General features: G+C 33.1%; 3 protein-coding genes and 1 non-coding gene across 5 annotated transcripts; 2 read left to right on the plus strand and 2 right to left on the minus strand.

The window, feature by feature from the left end:
* Positions 1–3372: 3372 nt before the first annotated feature.
* On the minus strand, positions 3373–5411 carry LOC120072874. The gene is made up of 2 exons (XM_039025399.1): positions 4906–5411; positions 3373–4826 (listed from the first exon to the last, which is right to left on the minus strand). Exons 1-2 carry the CDS (start codon positions 5270–5272, stop codon positions 4336–4338), a joined length of 858 nt encoding a protein of 285 aa, XP_038881327.1. The 5' UTR covers positions 5273–5411; the 3' UTR covers positions 3373–4335.
* LOC120074824 lies at positions 3723–3824 on the plus strand. The gene has a single exon (XR_005481104.1). It is a non-coding gene; the product is annotated as a small nucleolar RNA snoR109 (small nucleolar RNA).
* A 5151-nt stretch (positions 5412–10562) lies between the features above and the next one.
* Positions 10563–12646, plus strand: LOC120073719 (alkaline ceramidase). 2 transcript variants are annotated; one of them, XM_039026522.1, is made up of 3 exons: positions 10563–10833; positions 11112–11713; positions 11900–12646. In XM_039026522.1, the coding sequence occupies exons 2-3, from the start codon at positions 11460–11462 to the stop codon at positions 12411–12413; spliced, it is 768 nt and encodes a 255-aa protein (XP_038882450.1). In that variant the 5' UTR covers positions 10563–10833; positions 11112–11459; the 3' UTR covers positions 12414–12646. The 2 variants fall into 2 exon arrangements, with proteins under 2 accessions (XP_038882450.1, XP_038882449.1); XM_039026521.1 differs by having other exon boundaries at positions 10564–10833; positions 11413–11713.
* Positions 12647–12856: 210 nt separating this feature from the next.
* Positions 12857–18933, minus strand: LOC120073718 (phosphatidate cytidylyltransferase 1). The gene is made up of 12 exons (XM_039026520.1): positions 18703–18933; positions 18133–18270; positions 17599–17852; positions 17289–17440; positions 16874–17015; positions 16596–16752; positions 16115–16162; positions 15938–16024; positions 14555–14683; positions 14411–14467; positions 13656–13739; positions 12857–13221 (listed from the first exon to the last, which is right to left on the minus strand). Exons 2-12 carry the CDS (start codon positions 18205–18207, stop codon positions 13138–13140), a joined length of 1269 nt encoding a protein of 422 aa, XP_038882448.1. The 5' UTR covers positions 18208–18270; positions 18703–18933; the 3' UTR covers positions 12857–13137.
* Between the last annotated feature and the right edge of the window lie 2664 nt (positions 18934–21597).

The raw sequence follows: 21597 nt of genomic DNA on the forward strand, positions 1-21597 counted from the left end.
TATTAACTCTTTTCTCAATTCTGCCGCATAGAATCTATACCTTAAACAAACATACCAACTAACTCATTGTTTTATTTGTCACCGTAAAGAAATCTGAAATCATCGTCGCATACTGTCTTCATAGTCCCTGTGTTCGACCCTGGGTTTACTAGGCAACCTAGTGGGATTTATACTTAAATCTTGCTAAGAAAACTTGCATGCACAATGTATACACCACTATCGCAATATACACCATAATTTCATCATATTCATAATGCATCAAGTTTTTGGCACCGTTGTCGGGGACTACGGCAGTATAGATTGTGCTAACGGTAAATTTTTTATTTTATTTGCAGCTTTCCATCTCTGTGCACTGCCTCTCCTTAGGTAAGGGAAGAAGCGGGCGTCGTATGAGCGAAGGACAAACTCCTAATCCCAATTACGACCAAAATATTGAGAGAACTTTTCGAAGAAGAAGAAAAAACAGACGCCAACAACAACAACAAGAGAAAAATCCCAACATGGTAGAGCAACTAAAAGACAGAGCACCAAACGCAAATAATATCATGGTAGAGCCCATCCTTTTGGCGAACGACCGCAATAGGCCCATTCGAGACTATGCGTCGCCCAACCTTTATGATTTCTGACCAGGAATCATGAGGCCAGCTCTGGACGGATCAAGGTTCGAGATGAAACTGGTGATGCTGCAAATGATTTAAACTGCCGGACAGTTTGGCAGTAGGCGTGGCGAGGATCCGCACGCCCACCTCCGGAGTTTTATTGAAATCTGCAATACGTTTGTGTTCCCAAACATCTCCGCTAAGAAGGTTCGACTAACCTTGTTCCCATTTTCACTATATGACCAAGCACGGAAATGGGCTTATTCTCTCGAACCGGGGAGATTACATCATAGGAACAGGTAGTGGAAAAGTTCATGAAAAAGTACTTCCCCCTGACAAAAAACGCCAGAAGGAGGAAGCTGATTACCAATTTTAAACAAGATATCGATGAATCGCTTAGTGTCGCCTGGACGAGGTTTAAAAGACTGGTGTGAGATTGTCCGCACAATGGCTTACCAGATTGTCTACAAATGAAAATTTTCTACCACGGTTTAAACCCTACATCGCAAATGGCTGCCAATGCGGCAGCAGCTGAAGGTCTGCTCGACAAGACATACGACGAGGCTAAGAACATACTTGATCGCATTTCAAAGAACCATGAAAACTGTAGAGAAAGCGATCAACGATTGAGAATTAAAGACAGTGACGCAAATAATGAGACCATCGCATCCCTACAAACCAAATGACTGCAATGATGAATTTAATACAAGGAATCGCAATCAGCAGCCCAAGAATGCATAAGGGGCAGGTCAACGCAATCGACCAAACGAGCGCAAGTTGTGCCACTTGCGGAGAAGGCCATCTAATGGAAAAGCGTCCGAGGAACCCACAGTCTGTCTATTTCATGAAGAATAAATCTTTTTCCAATACTTACAAACCTGGGTGGAGAAACTACCCTAACTTCGTGTGGAAAAATCAACAACAAAATTTTCAATCAATGACACAAAAAGAGGGGCCACCAGGATTTTTCCCGCGAACAAACGGTCAAATGCAAAATCAAGTTAGTAGTTCGCAGGCGCCGCAATCTTCATCTCTGGAGAGCTTACTAAAGTAGTATATTGAAAAAAAATGAAACAGTACTCCAGAATCAAGCAACGTCTATCCGCAATCTTGAAATTCAGATAGGACAGATTGCGGGCGAACTCAAAAGTAGACCACAAGAGGCACTGCCGAGTTCAACAGAGCTCCCACGCAACCCAGGGAGTATAGGAAAGAAGCAATGTCAAGTTGTGACTTTGCAAAGCAGAAAGACAATGGCAGAGGAGAAGAAAGAACCAAGCCGGACTATTCTAGTTGCGATGGAACCACAGACCCCGTTGACTCAAGAATACTTAGTAATTGTTTATGCAACTATAAATACTTGGTAATTGTTTATGTCTAAGTTCTCCACTTTTTCTCTAATCGATTCATTTAAAAAAAAACTAAAAATAACCACCTTTTCTGATTTTCCTCACCTAACATAATGCAAATTTTTTTATTATTTCAAATTAATTTTACTTGAACTAAATATTCAAATTTTTCTACCAATTTTATATTTTAAATATTGATAATACATATTTCATATTTAGTCACTATTTTATTTAAAGTTTTACCTTATGATATTATTTTAATGATTTGAAAAAAAAACACTATCTTAAAATAATTTTTATAATTGACACAAGTGACTATCAATTTTTGGTTTGTTGTGGTTTTCTTCCCAACCTATTGTTTTTGCTATGGCTCTACAACGAATTAGACTTCTATTTGACGATCGATGGATGAGAATTCTTATTATCATGATTTTCAAGCTGTTGAGGTGCATATTCTGTCAAATTCATCGTTCCAACCATTTGTTAAATATATCCAAGGTAAGCTTTTTCCCTCAGGTGAGTTAACTATATCTCGTTTGACAATGTACCGAATTAGTTCCACCAATTCAAATCTTATTAGGATTGTTTAAGATGAAGATATTTTGTGCTCGATGTCCGTTTTATATTAGTCTCCCCCAATTTTATTTATGTATAGTGGTTAATAACATCTCATTTGTTGCCCTGAACACTGGAAATACACGGTATTTGAATAATGAATTAGCAAAAATTGATCATTCTTCCCAACCTCATGAAGGCAACACTTAAATCAATAATTTCCAAGATTTTGAGTCTTTCAATTTGGTATTCTCATTAAAGTAGGTTCACTTTTTAGGAGCAAGTCTTTATTGAAGAAAGCAGTTTATTTGTTTGATCTTAAAAACAGTTTTGAGCTAATACTACTAGGTCAAACAAAACTACATTTAAAATTCATTGCAAGGATCTGACTTGCTTGACTCTCCACTGGATGGTTTTTTTTTTTTTTTTTTATAGTGTTGTTTTGCCATGACTTAGTAGCTTTTTTTTATTGTCTTTGCTTTCATCTTGCACATTTTCACGTCTCTTCAAGGTTCTCTTCTCTTTCTTCATACTCATTATTGTCTTAAAATCCCTAATTTGATTTTGTTGGCAATAGATTTGATTGGGTTTTTGATTCAAATGAATGTCTTGTTTAGGATGCTAATAATTTGGTGTAAGTGTAGATTAGAGATACTTATCGGTATATTTGTTGTTTTAAAATGATTTTTGAAACCTTAACCTTTAAAATTTATGTATTGGGTTGACTGAGGGGCAATTTTGACAATCACTGATTATTACTTTCTAATATTGTAATCGTTTTCCCATTTTCACTATTTTGAGAATTTTTTGCTATTTTTCTAAATGAGGCCCATAATAGTTTGGCAAAAACAAACGTATTTTCTTTCTAATTTTTTTTTAAAAAATAAATATGAACTTTTTTAAATATATAGAAACAAACCCTATCTCGACTCCTTTAAAGATCAACGGTCACGATCTCCTGTACCCATCAACATTTGCTCCACTAAAAATTTCTATTAAATGGCCTCGCTAGGGTTCATACTCATCGTTCTTCAGTCCTCACCGCAGCCCCTTCAACAACTTCGCCGTCTCATCGATTCCGTTCAGTCATCATTCAACAGTTTTGTTGCTCTCAAAAGATTTTTGTTCTTGCATCTGAATTTAGTTTCTTATGATCTGTTTTTTTGAGGCTGTATTGTACCAAGAGCAGGGCGATGCCCTTGTTCTTGACCTGCCGATGAGGCTGCAGCTAAATCAAACCAGAGAAGTTTACTGGCCGGTCGTTGTTTCAGATTTAATCTGATCTTCGTCGACGAATCTGCTTACCGATCTTCTTATATTTTCTTATATGTTCTCTGTTTTCGTTTTTTTTTTCCTTTAATCTCTGGTTTTGCTTTTGATTATGAGAAGGAGAGATGAGTGAAATGGCATAGTTTTAGCCTTTTTCATGAGAACCTTCTCTCACATTAAGTTTATCTGTCACCTTCCAGGCAAGCTGCTTTGATTTCCCAGTAGTTTGCGTCTATCGGTGCCTACAATTTCTTCTATTTTCTCTGATTTTAAGATTTTAAAGGAAGAAGAGGTTGAAAAATTGAGGTCAAGATCGAGATCATAATTCTTCGATTTACCTAACAAGAACACTCATCAAGATATAGATTCTACAATTGGGTCTGCCCTAAATTTTGTAGCTAAGATCAAGCTAAAGCCCCCATTTGAAAACCTGTACAGACTGCTCTGAACTTGGGTGGAACTTTGGACCAAAAAAAAAGCACAAGGACATAAAGAATCAAACACTAATTATACAAACAATCAATATGAGCTAATTTTATATACAATTTATCGACCTATTAAGGCTACAGAAGCAACTCATTGCCACCAAAAACAGCGGTTAAATTCCCAACTCTGATACCTGCATTCTGGTCGAAATCTCCCCTGCAGTGGTAGGCCTTAAAACACGGTAAACTAATTTCCGGCGGCGAAGTTTCTTCTTCAGCCGATCCTGAGACTTTCTGGTTCGTGGTTCGCTTGTAAGAACCAAACCATTTTGCTTGCATGTACCCGTTTCTTCTCCATGGAGGCACATGCATATTTCTTTTTTTCATGGACTCTTTCATGGCAGAGCACATTAGTTTTACCACCTGCTTCAACTCTTCCAAATTTCCGACGAAAATCTCTGGAAATATGTTGAGTAACGATATGTATTTACTGGTTGGACGGGCAATTTCAAATTCTCTAGCTAAAAAGATTTCTACAATGTACCGATTTCCTCCAAAATTGACGTCGATATACTCATGGTCACCTGCCGGAAATGACCGAAGTTTCTCCATCTTCGATTTGCAAAGACCTGCATGCATTCAACGAGTCAATTGAAAAATGAACTAAACTATTGTTTGAATTTTGAAGAAAGAAAAAGGAAACCTCACCGGCATCGAAGCCTTTTCTACGCAAATGTGCCATCAATTGTCGTTTAATCCCAGGGAACGATCTTCCACCAACGGGCTTCAGAGCTTGTTCTGCTTCAATTCTGATTTCCCCATTCTTATCGTCCAAGGAACCAAACAGATTCCGTAACTTGATTGCCTCTGCATCTGAATCAAAGGAAAAACCGTCTGATTCTTCTGTATAGCTGTCTTCCTTCTCCCCTTCCTTAATTTTAATATCACCCTTTTCAATGAAGGACTTAACGAGGTCGAAGAGGTCGGCGGTGGAATTTTCCGACGAATGGTCGCTGCCGCTGTCCCAGAGGGCGGTATCAGCACCGCGGCGGAAGACTGCGGCTAATCTGTCCATTTCGTACAGCACAGAATTGGGAAATCTGTAATGGGTTTTGTTTATATTGTAATTTTATTCGTTGGTTGAGATTGGGAAAAAGAAGAAGGTGGTGTGGAAAAAGGGAAGAATGTGGTCATGGTGTGGAGAAGATGGAGTAATGGTGTTGTGTACGGAACAGGGTTTGTGCATATATACATGGCGGTGACGGCGTTTTTGCGCAAAAATCCAATTTCTGTTTGGAAAAATTGTGAAGTTGCTCTGACCAAATACTTTTCCTTCACGGGAAATAAAACATCGGACTACGTATCTGCATTTCGTACTCTAAAGTCTAACCTACTTTTAATTAAATTCGTCCATGTAAATATCATTCAAAGTAATCACTTTAATTTACGATAATTGACGTAATACAAAGTTTAAATGTTCATTCTTAATTGTTGATGAGGAGAACAGTAACAGTACATGCTCGATTTGAGAGCAAACTTGGTAGACAAGACACTTTTCATCTTGTGTGAGGTTCTTTATTCAAAATAGTGGCCAAGAATTCAAAAAGATTTTTTTGTTTTTAAAATTTGATTAAAAATTCAATAATTATATATTTCTACCTTTTTTAATTTTTACCTTAGAGTTAGATTAGTGTTGCAATATATATGCATGTATTGGTTAATTCTCCAACTTTTTATAATTAAATTCATTCATGTATGGATTATTTTATAGCGAGTGGCTCAACGGTAATTGACATATATTTTCTTGAAGGTTTAAAAATCCAATCTTCAATTTGAAAGCATAATTTGATAATTTTCAACCATTTAAGAGATGAATTTGGAATATATTTTCAAGTATCTATTTAAAAATAAAAAAAAAAATTACAGTATTTGATAACAATTCAAAATAAGAGGTATATTTTAATCAATTTCTATATTTTAATTTTAGAAAATATTTATTCTCGAGTCAATGTAGAACTGTTGACATAAGTTAAGGGCGTAGGGTGAAAAGAGAGGTGAGTGAGGGTGGCAGGCAGAATGCATTTGAATGAATGACTTATGATGACATGCAACCCTCATATGTATCCACGTGTTTCCCACGAGCGTCATGTTTACTCTCCACACTGTACTTAACACGTCACCTCCTAGTTAGCTTATTACGCTAACTTTCTTTTCCTTTTTCTGTCGTCTTCTACACGTCATCTCCCTGCGGAAATTTGGCGCTGCCTTCACTTAAAACGCATATTCTTTTACCATTTTTTTTCTAATGCTAGTTTTTTATATTATTAATTAATAAATTTGGCTTATCCATCTTGGAGATGGCCACATTCTCATTGAATCTGTGTTTTCCCTTCTCTGGATTTTTCTCATTAATTTGAGGCCGCGTCTTTTAAGAGTAGTGAATACTTACTTTTATATAATATTATATACGGCAATCGTAGATAAAATTGAATTACTTTTTATCATGTTTACTTAACATTATAATGATCTACATAAATTTTAAAGTGAATTATGTTTCATTTATATGGCTTACAACTCATTAAATACATAACTTTAATCAAGTTTCAAACAAAACCTTATCAAAACCAATACTTGAAACATCTTTATTGAGTTTAAGATATAATTTGATGGAAATGAAGTTGAAAGTAAAAATGTATATCCTTGAGAATTTGATGGAGTGAAATGGCATAATTTGACACACAAGAGCAAATTTAGTATGGGCCTAGGAGGGTTTGAGATAAATAATTTCTTAACGCAGTAATGGTATGGTTATACATGAGTTGGGTAAAAAATAGGGGTATACATGGATTGGGTTAGAGGGTGTTTTTTCGACCAACCCGTAAATTCAACTCTTAAATTTCGGGTTAGGTTTAGTGAGTTTTTGGACTATAACTTATTTTTTCTCAAATTTAAAATACGTAAATTTATTTACAACATATTAACTAAAATCTCCTAGAATGCAAATGTTTAAAACAACACATGAGAGGAATATTTCAACTTTTTTTTTTTAAGGAATTAGCTAGATAGCTCGAGCAAAGTGCAATGAAAAGTATTTTTTTCTTTTACCATAAAAAAACCTTTATTTTCAACAAACTACAAATTTTCTCAAATATTTTTCATTGAATTTTCACTTCATTTTACCTAAAACTTGAATTAATGTGAGCGTTATAATATTCCTCTCATTTTCTCTCAAGGAGTTTTCTTTTTTTTCTTTCTTTTCCATATGCAAATATTTTACGTGCTTTAGATTTGTAATTAATTTCCAATATTTCATTTTTTTCATTTTGTAATTACTTTTTCATTTCTTTTTAAAGTTCTCGTTCTCGCAGACATTTACATAGATATTTTATAATATACATCTAAATATTGTTTTATTTATAGAAATGATGATTAATATGGTCTAACATAATCTAATTAAACTACCAACAAAGTTTTATTAGCCAATTATAATAATTTCCATCAATTTTCATAAAATTTCTCGAAATATCTATCAATATCGATATTTACATTGATATCTCCAAAAAATCGGAACCTCGAAATTTTTATTGAGGTCGATATTTCGAACCTTGATCATAATACTAAACATAAAATCAATGTATCATTTTCAGTTCAATTTTAAGTTTATTTTTATTATATATGCTGGAAATTTAGAAATATCATCAATGCTAAATCCTCCTTCGATATTAAAGTTTTTTATTCAGCAAATTGTAGAGTATAGATAATAACTTTTAAAACTTATGATAGAGAAATAAATTTCTTTTTATTTTATCCCCATTTAGCCAGTGAAAAATTTTTCGATCAAGTTTGAATCCAATATTTAATAGGGCTAACAAGAGAAACAACAAATTTTAAAATTTCATTTAGAAAAATGGCAAAAAAGTTTCAAAATTATAAAAATAACAAAAATGAATTTATATATTAAAAAAAATGAAAATGCAGAGATACCAAAAACAAGACGAATACCATAAATACACCCTACCTTGACATTCTAGAAGCACAAGTTGAGAAAGAGCAACAAAGTTGATTTTACCAGTATGATTTCGTTTGACACCAAACTAGTTGTAGGAAGTCTGGTCATCTACATTATATGTAACCATTTTGCTCATTGGATTTTGAAAGCCAACTTTAAACACTATCAATCCTATGTTGAAAATGATGTTCAAAGTTTACAAAACTATCAATCCTAGAATGTCATTGTTGAAAATGATGTTCAAAGTTTACAAAAGCAAAAAAACATGTGTGCAAGCAAAAAAGTCGACAACCTGGTGAGGGTAGTCATTAAAATCTAGCCAAGATGATGGAATTCAAGAAACAGTTGCTGAACCAACTATCAAAGAGGAGAAAATGAGATTTTGGGGCGGCTGAATAAAGAAGATGAAGAATATGAGATTTAGGGTTTTTTGTTATCTTCTTTTAATAAATAATAATAATGATGATGATAATAATAAGAAGAAAGAAAAAGAATGCTACTACTAATAATAATAAACTGAAATATATATATATACACACCACGTGTTATCAAACATTTAAAATTTAATTCCTATTTATATGTTTCTTTTTAGGTTCAACAAGCCATTTTTACATGTTTGTATATGAAAAATCGAAAACATCGAAAATATAAAGAAAAAAAAGATCAAACTAATTTGATAACAATATGTATAAAATAAAATAAAATATTTATATATAATTGAATTTGTAACAAACATATAAACAAATCAAAAGTTAGTTGGATATAATCAAATTTGATCATAAAAAATAAATTCAAATATAAATTGGATTGAAAAAACAGTAAGTTTTTGTTTATTATGATTAAAAAAAATTGATAAGTAGTTAGATAAAATCTAATTTGATAATAAAATATAAATTCAAATATAATTCGGGGAGAAAAATCAGGGAGTTCGTTTATTTACAATTACACTATATTCATAATTCTATTTTCATAATACTATTTATAACTTCATCAACCACAAAAACCTATGAAAAAGCCTGTTCGTTGGAGAGGCATAGCAAAAACAACAAGATTGTAAATATGAATACTTATTTCACTTATTTGTTTGTCAAAAAGATAAATCAATGATATAATAATATTATAAGATGATAATATGTATAAAATATTCCGTAAAATCCTAATTAAAATAAAAATTTAATCCGAATTTAGAATAATAAAAAATGAAAAAATGAACATAAAATCTAAAAATATATCATAAATTAAAATCCAAATGGTGATAAATAAATTAAATATTGATTAATTCTAACTATTTCGAAAAGTGGTTAAATCAAATCAAAACAAATAGTGAATCATTAGGGGATAAAAATGAGGAAGAGATTGGTTTGTTTTAAATCAATTCATAGAGTAGTTATCAAAATCTAATTTTTATATTAAAAATAAATTTAAATTTCAAAGAAAGGAAAAATGAGGAAGAAATTGGTTTATTTTAAATCAAATCAAAAGTTATAGAAAAAACAGTAACTTGTTAAAGAAACCACAAAAAAACCTAAATCGATGAAACCTTTGTGTCAGTAACAAAAGTTATGTATAGAGCAACAATCCAATTGATTCTTGTGCAATCAACACATGACCATTTTTTTTGAAGTGATATTTCTTTTCCCTTAAAATAATATAAAAAATAGCATATACAACTAATTTATTGAAAATGTGAGAAATATATAATGAATTCATTAAAAATGTATGTATACAATTATGAAAAATAATATTAGAGATTTAAATAAAATATATGGATAAACGAAGTTTTAATAATATATGGATTTTTCAAATATAAATTTGTTAGAAAATTTGGATATTCTATTAGGATGAGATAAATTTGAAAAGTGGTTAAATAGAATCTCAAATAATAATAAAATATAGTGATTATGTTAACTACATTAGCAAAATAAGGAAGACAGTTGTCTTTTGATAAATATCAACAATTATCCTTATATATACTTTGACCCTGTTTTCTATTTTAGAATTATATGGTATTTATAGTTTTATCAACAACATCTACGAACAAGAAAATGACAAATCAGGCATTTAGAAAGAGTTGTCATAATTCTTTGCCATTTTTCAGAATGAAACCTGAAATTCTGCCATACACTCCAACATCCACCATTTTCGTAATTTTAACCATACAGAATCTTTAGTTGGGCTCGGTTGCCTGCTTGGATTAGACAGAGCTGGGCCTGCTCGTCTTCTGGTCCTAGAATGGGTTGGGCCTTGTTGGCCCAGTTGGGCCAATACTGTCGGCAAAGACCGGCCCAGCTGAAGGCTGGAAACTCCCCATTCTTCCATTTAATAAAATCAAAAGAAGACACGGAAAAAAGTCGAAATGAACACGAAGTACGAACGAACGGTCAAAGGAAAGGGGGAGGATTCACATTCGATGACGAAGAATTGAACAAAAGTATATAAATCAATTTCAGAAAAGAGGGAGAAAAACTATTTTTAAATTCCAAGCTCCATTAAAAGAAATTAGCAGCTGCTGGTCTTCGTCCCCCTTCTTCCTTTGAAGGCGAAGACAAATTATCCGCCGTCATCCGTTTCCCGGTCAAATCTGAGAATGAACACCAACAACAAACTCGTCTTCATCAGCTAAAACGGTTCGTTTTTTCTCCCCCATCATCAATGGAATCTTGAGCTTACGATATTTCCTTATTTCCTTCGCTATTGATTGATTTTGCGTCATTTTTTTCCGTTTCCCCCCCTTCGATTCAAGTATTCAAAGCTAGAAAGAACTGGGGTTGGGTGAATCGTTGATTGTCTTTGATATTAACTTGATTCCGAATACAAACATCTGGTAGTGGCCTGCGGGCTATCGTTCATGAATCATAATAGATCTTGTTGTTTGCGTGATTTATTGTATTCCACCGATGAACAGGGCTACCCCAATCCAGGAAATGGGTATGCAATCTGGGATCTGCTTCTGCTGTTCTACATTTTGGGTTGTGAGTGGATTAACGCCTTAAATGGAATCCATGACATTTTGATATAGGAGTATTGTTAATTAGAGCCATTTTTAGGATATAGGATGAAAATGAATTGTGGTTTGTATATTCAGTTGTATCAAAATCTGAGAGAACCTGGTGAGCCAATATATTCCAAGTAGTAGAACATTTAGCTCGTTTTGTTCAGGCACTTGGTTTAGTATTTGATGATTATATCAAAACCTTCTACTTCAGGATCTTTTGGTGAATATTAACAATTATCTAAGGCGACGTGGTTGAGGATGGCCGATGGAATATCAAGTTTCTGGGGTCCTGTCACATCTACAACAGAGTGCTGCGAGAAGAATTATGCTTCTTCTTCTTATATTGCTGAGTTTTATAACACAGTGTCAAACATCCCAACCATTCTTTTGGCTCTGATCGGTCTCACAAATGCCTTGCGACAGCGTTTCGAGAAGAGATTTAGTGTACTTCATATATCAAATATGATACTGGCCATTGGTAGTATGTTCTACCACGCCACATTGCAAAAAGTGTAAGTTCAAATAGAAACACAATTCATAATGTGATTTGATATACTACTTCCATAATTTAGGTGCTCTAGTCGTTGGTTTATATTCATTTCTTGTGGCTGTTGGAATCTTGGATATGCTTGTGAAATTTGTTGTTCTGAATGTTTTTTTTACAACAATCATTGATAAACATTTTGTTTTCTAACCAGGCAACAGCAAGGTGATGAAACACCAATGATCTGGGAGATGCTTCTTTACATGTACATTCTCTATTCACCAGATTGGCATTACCGAAGTACGATGCCAACATTTCTCTTCCTGTATGGAGCCATGTTCGCCGTGGCTCACTCGATTCTTCGTTATGACATTGGTTTCAAGGTGCATTATGTGATTCTCTGTCTCCTATGCATGCCTCGGATGTACAAATATTATATATATACAAAAGATGCCTCGGCTAAACGACTAGCGAGGCTGTACTCGTTGACTCTTCTCTTAGGCATTTTCTGTTGGGTTATGGATCAAGGTTTCTGTGAGAAGATATCACATTGGATTATCAATCCTCAAGGACATGCCCTGTGGCATGTAATCATGGGTTTGAGTTCCTATTATGCAAACACATTCTTAATGTTTTGCCGGGCGCAGCAAAGAGGATGGGCCCCTAAAGTACTTCATTTAATGGGAGTTCTCCCCTACGTGAAGATTGAGAAACCAAAAACCCAGTAAGAAGACAGGAATGTGAAGACAGACAAATTTTGACCTATGTTGAGTGTTTCCATGGAGGTAGACAGAGAGATTTTTTTTTTTTTTTTTTTTTAAAAAAAGCAATCTTTTTGGCAATGTTGTTTCTTTTCCAATTTTCATTAAGGAATTAATAGAAACTTAGATTTTTGTAACAGCATTTACGTATTTTTGTTGATTGACATGAGGCATGATTCTTGAGGATTTATCGTCAAAAACTATAACTTAGAAGCGACTAAGCGACATCTGTAAACTTTTCTACCTTCGTTTGTTTTTGTTTTCTTTTCTTATTTCAGAAAATATATTGATTTAAACCCTTAGATTTCAACTGTTCAATTAAACTGAAAGCGTTGTTACACTGTAATGGGTAGACAATAATTCAACTTTTCCCATTTTCTTCCCTTTTTCTTAAATTGTGGACAGCTAAGTTCATAATAAAATTTCAATGACACATTGCATATTCTCTTTAATCAATGAATGTAAAAGTTATACAAATATTGCACAGCTAAAATTAAAAAACAACCCTTATTCAGGCTATCGAACAAGATTATTAGGGTTATCATTTATGATTAATCGCTAAGGCATGTAATTGTAGAGTATGTAAGGTGAGAGGAGAAGAATAAATCATAACATGATATATTCATTCATTTCACAAAGGTGCAATGTCTGAACTTTCTGAAACGAGAGAATGAAGGAATCAGACCAGATTCTAGCCAACTATCCGCTGTTGCAAGATTTGCCCAAGCTTCATGTAAAGAGCTGCTTGTTCCTCGATTGTGAGATTCATTAGTATCTACAAATGCAGTAAGCTTAGTATATGTGATTTTACAAATTATGGATGAAAAACTTAAGGAGGCATTTGAAACAATGAGTTGGTTATTATAGTCAGTGATTATTATAGTTGGGTTATAATAGCTTGCGTTTAGGGTGTAGATTATTTTAGTTCGGGTTATAATAGTATGTGTTTGAAGTGTAAATTATTTTAATTTGAGAAAATAGTAAACATTGTAGCAAAGAATAAAAAATGATGAATAAAATAGTAAAAACTATATCATTAGTAAATACGGTAGCAAAGTGGATTTTTAAATAATATTGACGGTAGCTAATTGGGAATTACAAAATAGTATTTACTGTAAAAACATGTCGTTTTAATAGTTGGAACCTAATTGAAGCCCAAACAACCCCTAAGAGTTTGTTTGGATTGATTTTTTAAATGCTTAAAATTACCTGGTCCAAGATTGTGTCAACAGATATGTTCTGAGCCACAATGAAGGATTGATGATATATGTAGGCGAATACAGCCATCACCATCTGCATAAAGTATCAAGCAATTATGGCAGTGAACAAATAAGGAAAGCAGCACTATCTGAATAAGCAACAAATAGAACCATGTTGATAGGCAGCACAAAACAATTCACGCTTTCAAAACCAGCTAGAACCTCCTTACATAGAGGACAAAGCACGAAACTACTCATTCCCATTCTCCAAGGGGTAAGGATTTCACATAGGAAGGGAAAGAAAAGACCTAAATTATGGCAGCCTTAAACTAAAGTATGTGAACCCGCACTCAAAAAAGTAATTGTGTTAAATATCAAATGGATGAGAAATTGGAAACTTTCAAACAAAAATGTAACCAATCTGATAATAGCTATTAGCCACAGCATAAAGGGTTTAACCTTTATAAGGTTGGTGTGGTTAGATGGACAATCTTTGGAAATAATTTCTTCACGTTTTTGGTACTCTTAACCCTTGAAGATTCGGAGTAAATCATTTGAAATAGAATTGCAGACTTGCAATTAACTCTTAAGAATCACTATCAAGTTCCAATTAGAGAACCTGTAAAAATCATCCAAATGATCCACCCAATGACTGCAATATAATGCATGCATCTATGGTTTCATTTCCAGATATATTGTTGATTAAAAGGTTTGCATGAGTAAACTTAATTAAAGGTAGCAATGTCCTAATTCTCAGTGGTTCACCTGGCAATCCATTCTATCTGTAATTCCACCATGTCCAGGAATACTATCACCGAAATCCTGCATCAAACAGAGAAATGATATACAATAGCTGATCTCAAAATTGAGACTTTGCAAAGCTACACAAGGATGGTATTCAGAGTGAACCTTGACTTTGAAAGCTCTTTTGAAACCACTCGCAAAGAAGCCTCCAAAAGGAGCAATTATTGATGCAAATAAACCAAGGCATAATGCATGTCCTTGAACTGGCAATATGCTTACCTTCTTCCATGGAAACTGAGGGAGAACATAGAAATATAAGTTCCTCACAGATTTGGAACAACTTCATGAAGTTACTGTAAGCTAAACAGTGTTGAAAAAAAAAAAAAAAGGAAAAAGTAATAGATGAACGCCAGATCAAGGTTGCCAAAAAGGCCTTCCAAGTTCCACAGCATCAAGAGACATGTTTACGAAATATTCTATATAAGTCATTAATTAAATTTTGATCTCTAACATAGCCAAATTTTGCAGGAAAATGGTGAGTGCACATCAACTTTAAAGCGCCAAAGAAAGTAGTACAATATACATGCCATGCAGCCATATAGAAAAAAAATAATTATGCCTCATGGTTCTTTACCAAGTAAGAATAGACAATTTTGTAGGGGCACAACAGATTTAGCTCTAATACCCGTTGTATTATTTTGAATGAGAACCCATTTCTGTAATTTTCTTTTCTAGCTCCTTTTAGCCTGACCTTTCTTTTTATGAATTGTCCTGTAGTATTGTTTCGGTCAATTGAATTGTCCTCTAGTGTTCTCTCAGTTGTTCACAACAAAAGCTACTCTCTTCATTATAATAATAATAATAATAATAATAATAACAACACATAGAAAGAAAGAAACATGCGAGGGCCAATATAGGCTAATAAAATTTCCAGGGTTCGCCTTTGCTCTCTTATGTAAACTAAATGGGTGGTGGAGAACTAATTGATGCCAACAACTCACTTACACAATCCTCAAAAGAAAAAAATCATAACAACAAAATCTGTATAGATATTCCACTATAAATATCTAAAAGATACGCATCAAGGGGATACAATATTCTCTTAGATACTCTCTTTACAGTACACATTGTACATATCTCACTCACTTCTCTCATCTCTATATCCAACTCAGCGAGAGTCCCTCAAAAAATTCTCTCTTCTCCTTCTCCCTCTCTAAAGCACAAATGGCTTCAAGACGTCTCTCTTTTTAATGTAGCTCAAATGGCTCAATCCTCTCAAATAAAACTCGAAATGGCTCATAGACTTGCTGATTTTTCCAATAATTCTAAGTTCGAACAAACCAAGTGATCTCCAACCAAAAATAAAATACAAGAAGATGGGAGATCAACAATATAACTCACCCAAAGTCAGGTAGAGACATACATAGAATACAGATGCACATATTGGAGACAATTTTACGATAAGGTTAGAAGAATGCCAGAATATGAAGCGATTGAAGAGTTACACTGTTCATATTAAATAAGATTCAATTTATAGTCATTACTGACCCAATCAGGAACCCATTCTGGTAGAGTGAAATATTCGGGTTTAAACAAAGGACCAGGATCACAGTGAAGCCAACCAGTTGATAAATCCTGAGATTATTGAACCATGTGACAGCAAAAGCTTCAAAATGAGAACAAGCCTCTTCAAAAGCAAGAGAGTTGAATTAGCAAAACAAGTACCGTTCTTGGACAAGTAAGCCACTGATAACGACCCATGACATTAGCAAGCTGCAAAACAGACGAATATGCAGTGTTAAGTACAAATGTCATTAGCAATATGCCAATGTTCATTAAGTACAAATGTCAAACTCGAACTGCAGATAGAATGTTAACAAGTAATCATTACCAAAAGAAACCATCTATGAGAGACATACATAACCTAGTTATTGCTAATGTAGCAAATTGACATGGAAATACTAATTCATTCAATGATCACTGATCAGTGTACAACTTTGCCAGTACAATTAAATTAAGCACTATTTAGGCAATATCAAGCAATCCAAACATGTTATTTATGCTTCATATATGCTTCAAACAGTAAATTAAGCACTATCAAATGAAGCTCTATTATGACCAGTCAAGCAACTTCAATAACAGGTTGACATAAGAAACTCACTAAATCCTATGATGAAAATAAAAAAGGAAGGAAAGATTTGCTCACAAAAAAAGCTGATATGATAGTCATAATAGATGCTCCTATAAATCCCTCCCAAGTTTTCTTTGGAGATAACTTGATCAATGGTGTTCTTCCAAAGAAGAAACCAAATATATAGGCAGCAATGTCATTGATAACAATAAGTGATGCTGGTAGGAGAAACCTGTAGAAATATTACTCATTCGTAAGGGAAAAGTGAAAGTCCAGGGTAAACTGCAAGCTACAGAAGATTTGATTTCCAATAACCTAACATTTTTTTTTCACTTTTAAGAAGGTTGAATTACCAGATGATTCCTTCAAAAATATTAGCTACCGTGAAAGAGGACTGTGTAAAAACAACAATTAGAATCATATGCGTCCATGCATACTGGCCAAATTGATATTTGTACATCTTCTTCTTTAAAGTAAGAATGAACCACATAAAACCTGAGCCAAACCAGAAGTGGAGAAATAATGAGGGAATCAACTTACAATGCTGCCATGAAATTTAAATTTTCCAGATAATTGAAAAAACTAATATAATCACGGAAAAGAAAATTTTGAAAGTGAAAGAATAAAAAGAAATTAAACGAAAGCTCCATGAAATTTACACACATAGAGTTGCAGTAGTAAACTGCACCCCAAGAAATGATATTGATGGCCAGGTTAAAGTTTTAAGGACAGATATTAAACAGGAACGCTAAAAAAAGGATCACTAACCTGCAATGTATAAGGAATAGCAAATAACCATATGATACTTGATGAGACTGCTCACTAGCTGATATAAAAATTTATCTGAAGTGACAGTATTAACAAGCCGCTGACTTAAAATGCGACCATACACAAATAGCATTGCTGTGAAAAAGAAGTGCCTGCACTTGAGTTCTAATCAATTAGAAAATACAAAATGCAAGTTCCTAAAAAAAGAAAAGTAAAAGCATGCTGCTCAAAATCAGAATGTAACGGGTACTGTAGATAAGAGGCTAGAGGATTGACCAAAGAAAAAAATACAAACAAGCCTTGACATTACCAATTTAATAGTCGAAACCCTGGTAGACGAGTATCCTCACGAGCTCTCCTGAGTAGGTTGAACAGTTCCTTTGCCATGAAAACTTGAATAACCACAACCATGGCAGTAATATAGAGATGCCCAAAGTATATAATTAATGCAAAACCCCCAATCATCCAAATTGTTGAGTATGCACGAACCAACATCGATTTGTATTTACTCCGGTCATTTACTAGTAAATTTCTTTCATTTGGCTTGCTGTCCTCCGAAGTTCCCTAAAAAACAATTAAAAAATAAATTACTAAAAATTATATAATGTAAAACAGCCAATATCCTGATGCATACAAATGAAGTACAAGTACAGGATTTGCGTTGACAGAAATAGGGACGAAGCTCTTGACACAAGTAAGCATTCCTGTTATTACTCCTATTAAAAATTTAAGAGCCGAAGTGAATTTTAAATTGACTATTTCTGAGGAATATTTTGATGTGGAAAAGAGGTAATAGTGAATAAAACGTAATAAAAATGATATGCATCAAACGGGAAGAACACACATCACTTAGACGCCTGCGATGCCGAGTCCGGCCACTTGGAGTCGATGGACTATTGGTATTATTGTCGTTTAACATGGTCAGAATTCAGAAATGCAATTCACCGGATCCTAAAATCATTAGCTGCACAAGAACTATTCCCTGAAACATCAATTCAAAACAAGATCATAAGTTCAAAACTCGAAGTATTGATTTCAACGTACAAAAATGTGTATAACACACATAATGTATTATAGCAAGTCGATGCATACAAACACCTAACATTAACACAAATAAGTTCCGGAAAATCAGACTTATGCAATTCTCAGCTCGAAAGTTGTATATCCGAAAAGGTCGAATTCAAAAAAGGATAAACCAAAAACCGAATACTCCATAACATTTCCAAAAAATAAACAGAAACTACCGAACAGTCCTGAAAACATGTAGTTAAACTCTAAAGCTTACGAATACTTCAAAGCTTACTATCAGTTCAGTTGTAACTACAGGAGATAAATCCAAGACAATTAAGTTTAGTACCAGACAGTTCCGAATCAAAGAAAAATTCAAAAAAAAAAAAAAAAAAGTCGACAGTACCTGCAAATTCGAAGATGAACTCTCCACAGAAAATTCCGAACCCCAGCAGAAACCAGTACAGAAAATCGAATAGAGAAAAAGAGTTGAGAGAGAAACCTGGTGTGGTTCTTGCTTAATATGAAAACGATGGAAGGGAAAACTAAGGAGAGGAAGAAAAAAAGAAGAACTGTATACGAATAATTTGAGGATGAGAAAGCAACGCAAATCGATTTCTTGTCTAAAGACGGTTGGAATTCGAATCCTAATTTTTATTTTTATTTTTTCCTTTTCTTTTTCTTAATTACTTTTTTATGTTTATAAAATTACATTAATTATTTATTTATATCTCCCTTTGTGTTGGGATGACATATATTCGTCGCACAGTGGCCGTTAGATCTTTCTCATCTTTACACGTGGCTTGCTATTCTCGACCCCTGCCCTGCTCGTAAGCTTTTTAACAGGTTTTGTTTAATTGTTTAAATTTTGGATTTTTAACGTGCACTCCTTTTTTTTTTCTTCTCTCGTCTGGAAAGATTCCAGTGATGATTTTAAAATATTTCCTTTTCAACGCCTTTTTAAGTTTTTCATCCATTTGTTAAATATAGAACTTTAACTCAAGGGATTAAATGTCATTGATGTTTTTAATAAAGTCCATAAACTACGACCTTTTAGTCATTGTGTTAGACAAAAAGTGACCTATGATTCTTTTGTTGGTCAGACTAACATAAGTGTCAAAATTCACAAGATGGAAATAATATTGTAGGAATTTAAATACATATCTAATTTCTCGTCAGGAGGCACAAATATATATAGAGACACTTGCACAAATATCAAATTGATTTGTTAAAATTAGGCCTGTAGCCCACGTTTTATGATTTTGTAAAAATGGTAGAATCTTTAAGTCCAGCTCAATTGAAATATCCGGATGACCAAAATGCCCCTTACAGATAACGATTATCTTCTGATTGCCAATAATACCGATTGTTATTTGATTGTTGTCTTATTATTGTCTGATTGTTATTTGATTGCTATCTTATACAAATTGCTAATGATATTGATTTTCTATCTTATTGTTTTTTATTTTGTATTGATTATTATCTAATTATCAATTGTTTGTGTACTATATGATATTGGTTGTAAATGATACCGATTATTATCTGATTGTTATATGATTACTCTCGGTGTAGATATCACCTTGATGCGCGTAGCTATTGCCTTGATCCCATGACACTGATTGCTATTTAATTGTTATGATTACTATCTGATATAGTTTGTCAATGATACTACTTGATATCTGATTATTGTATGATTACTATTTGGTAATGATTATTAATGATACTGACAATCATCTAGTTGCTATCTAATACTGATTATTATTTGATACTAAATAGTTTGTGATTGTCATATGATTTTTATGTAATTTCTATTCCACAGTAAATGGTTTTTTTTCTCTTTATTTCCATCTTATTAATAACTAAAATTTATTTAATAAAATGTAATTTGTGATTTATATCTTATTATTATGTTGGTAAACCATTCTCAATTTTTTCAGATTGTTGAGAACAAAATGCAAATAAGGACCCTTCTCAACATCAAAATTGCTATTTGATATTGCTAATGATAATGATTTTCCTTCTAATTTTTATTTGGTATTAATTGTTATATAATTGTTAATGATATCGATTGTTATATAATTATTATTTGATATTGATTCTCAATGATATTGAATGTTATTTGATCGATATTTATTCGATTTTGATTGTTATTCAATTGTTATCTTATACCGATTGCTAATGATACTAATTTACTATATGATTGCTCTCTGATGGCTATTTAATATTAATTGTTATTTGATTACCAAGGATACTAATTACTATCTAATTGTTGAAAATATATGACTATGATTACAATCGGACTATTCTCTGATTACAATCTAATGGTTGTATAATTGCTTTTGACTCTTTTAAAAAGCACCCTGAAAGGATTATTATAAAAATCTAAGACCTAAACCATCTACTCAAAGATTTTCTCTAATGGCATTCTCGATAAATACACACAGAAGGTACAAATAGATCCACAAAGCAATAATGTCCTTAACCTTATAGCTAGCATTCGTATCACTCTCATCAAAATCATAAATTCAATCCATTCTTCTTCGTTCGTCTCTACAACCTAATTTTAATTTCTCAAAATCCACATCAAACTAAAGAAGAAAGACATGGAGAACTTGTCATAAATCGATCGATCGATCAACTCACCTTGTTCGGAATCGGAGGTTGCAAACCTGACAACACGTAAAACGCCTTCATGCAACCGCCATGACGTCGGTTGTATCAATTCCATTGTTGCAGTTGTTTGATGAATCAAACAGCAAATGAGAAAATATGTTGCCGTAAATAGCGGCTAAAATCTCTATCTCTGCCGTAGAGAAGCCATGGTTGAACTTACCACTACCTGTTTGTGATTTTAGGGTTAAAGCTGTAACAAGCAAAGGGAGAAAATGGGGAGAAAAAGATGGACTTTTTATTATAAGAGTAATTTTGGAATAAGAAAATTTTAAATGTCAGAACCCTATTGGGTTCTTAATTAATAACGTGGTTTTAGTCTTCAAAATAATTTTTAAGATTCTGCCCTTTTTGAAAAAATTTAAAAGTTGAAGAAACATTGCTAAACCTTATTCATAATTTGTTATCCATTGTAATTTCTCATATATATATATATATATATATGTATGTATGTATGTATGTATTTAGGGGAATTGGAACAAAATGACAAAACCGTCTAGGAATAAGATTTATTACAACTTACCATGCCACAAATTTCTAAATATTTGATTTGCCCTTGTCTAGTTTGTACTTGTTGTTATTGACAAACTATAAATGTGATGTAAAATAAAACATACACTGTAATTGTTGA

This window comes from Benincasa hispida, chromosome 3, assembly GCF_009727055.1.
Source record: "Benincasa hispida cultivar B227 chromosome 3, ASM972705v1, whole genome shotgun sequence".
Lineage (NCBI taxonomy): Eukaryota > Viridiplantae > Streptophyta > Magnoliopsida > Cucurbitales > Cucurbitaceae > Benincasa > Benincasa hispida.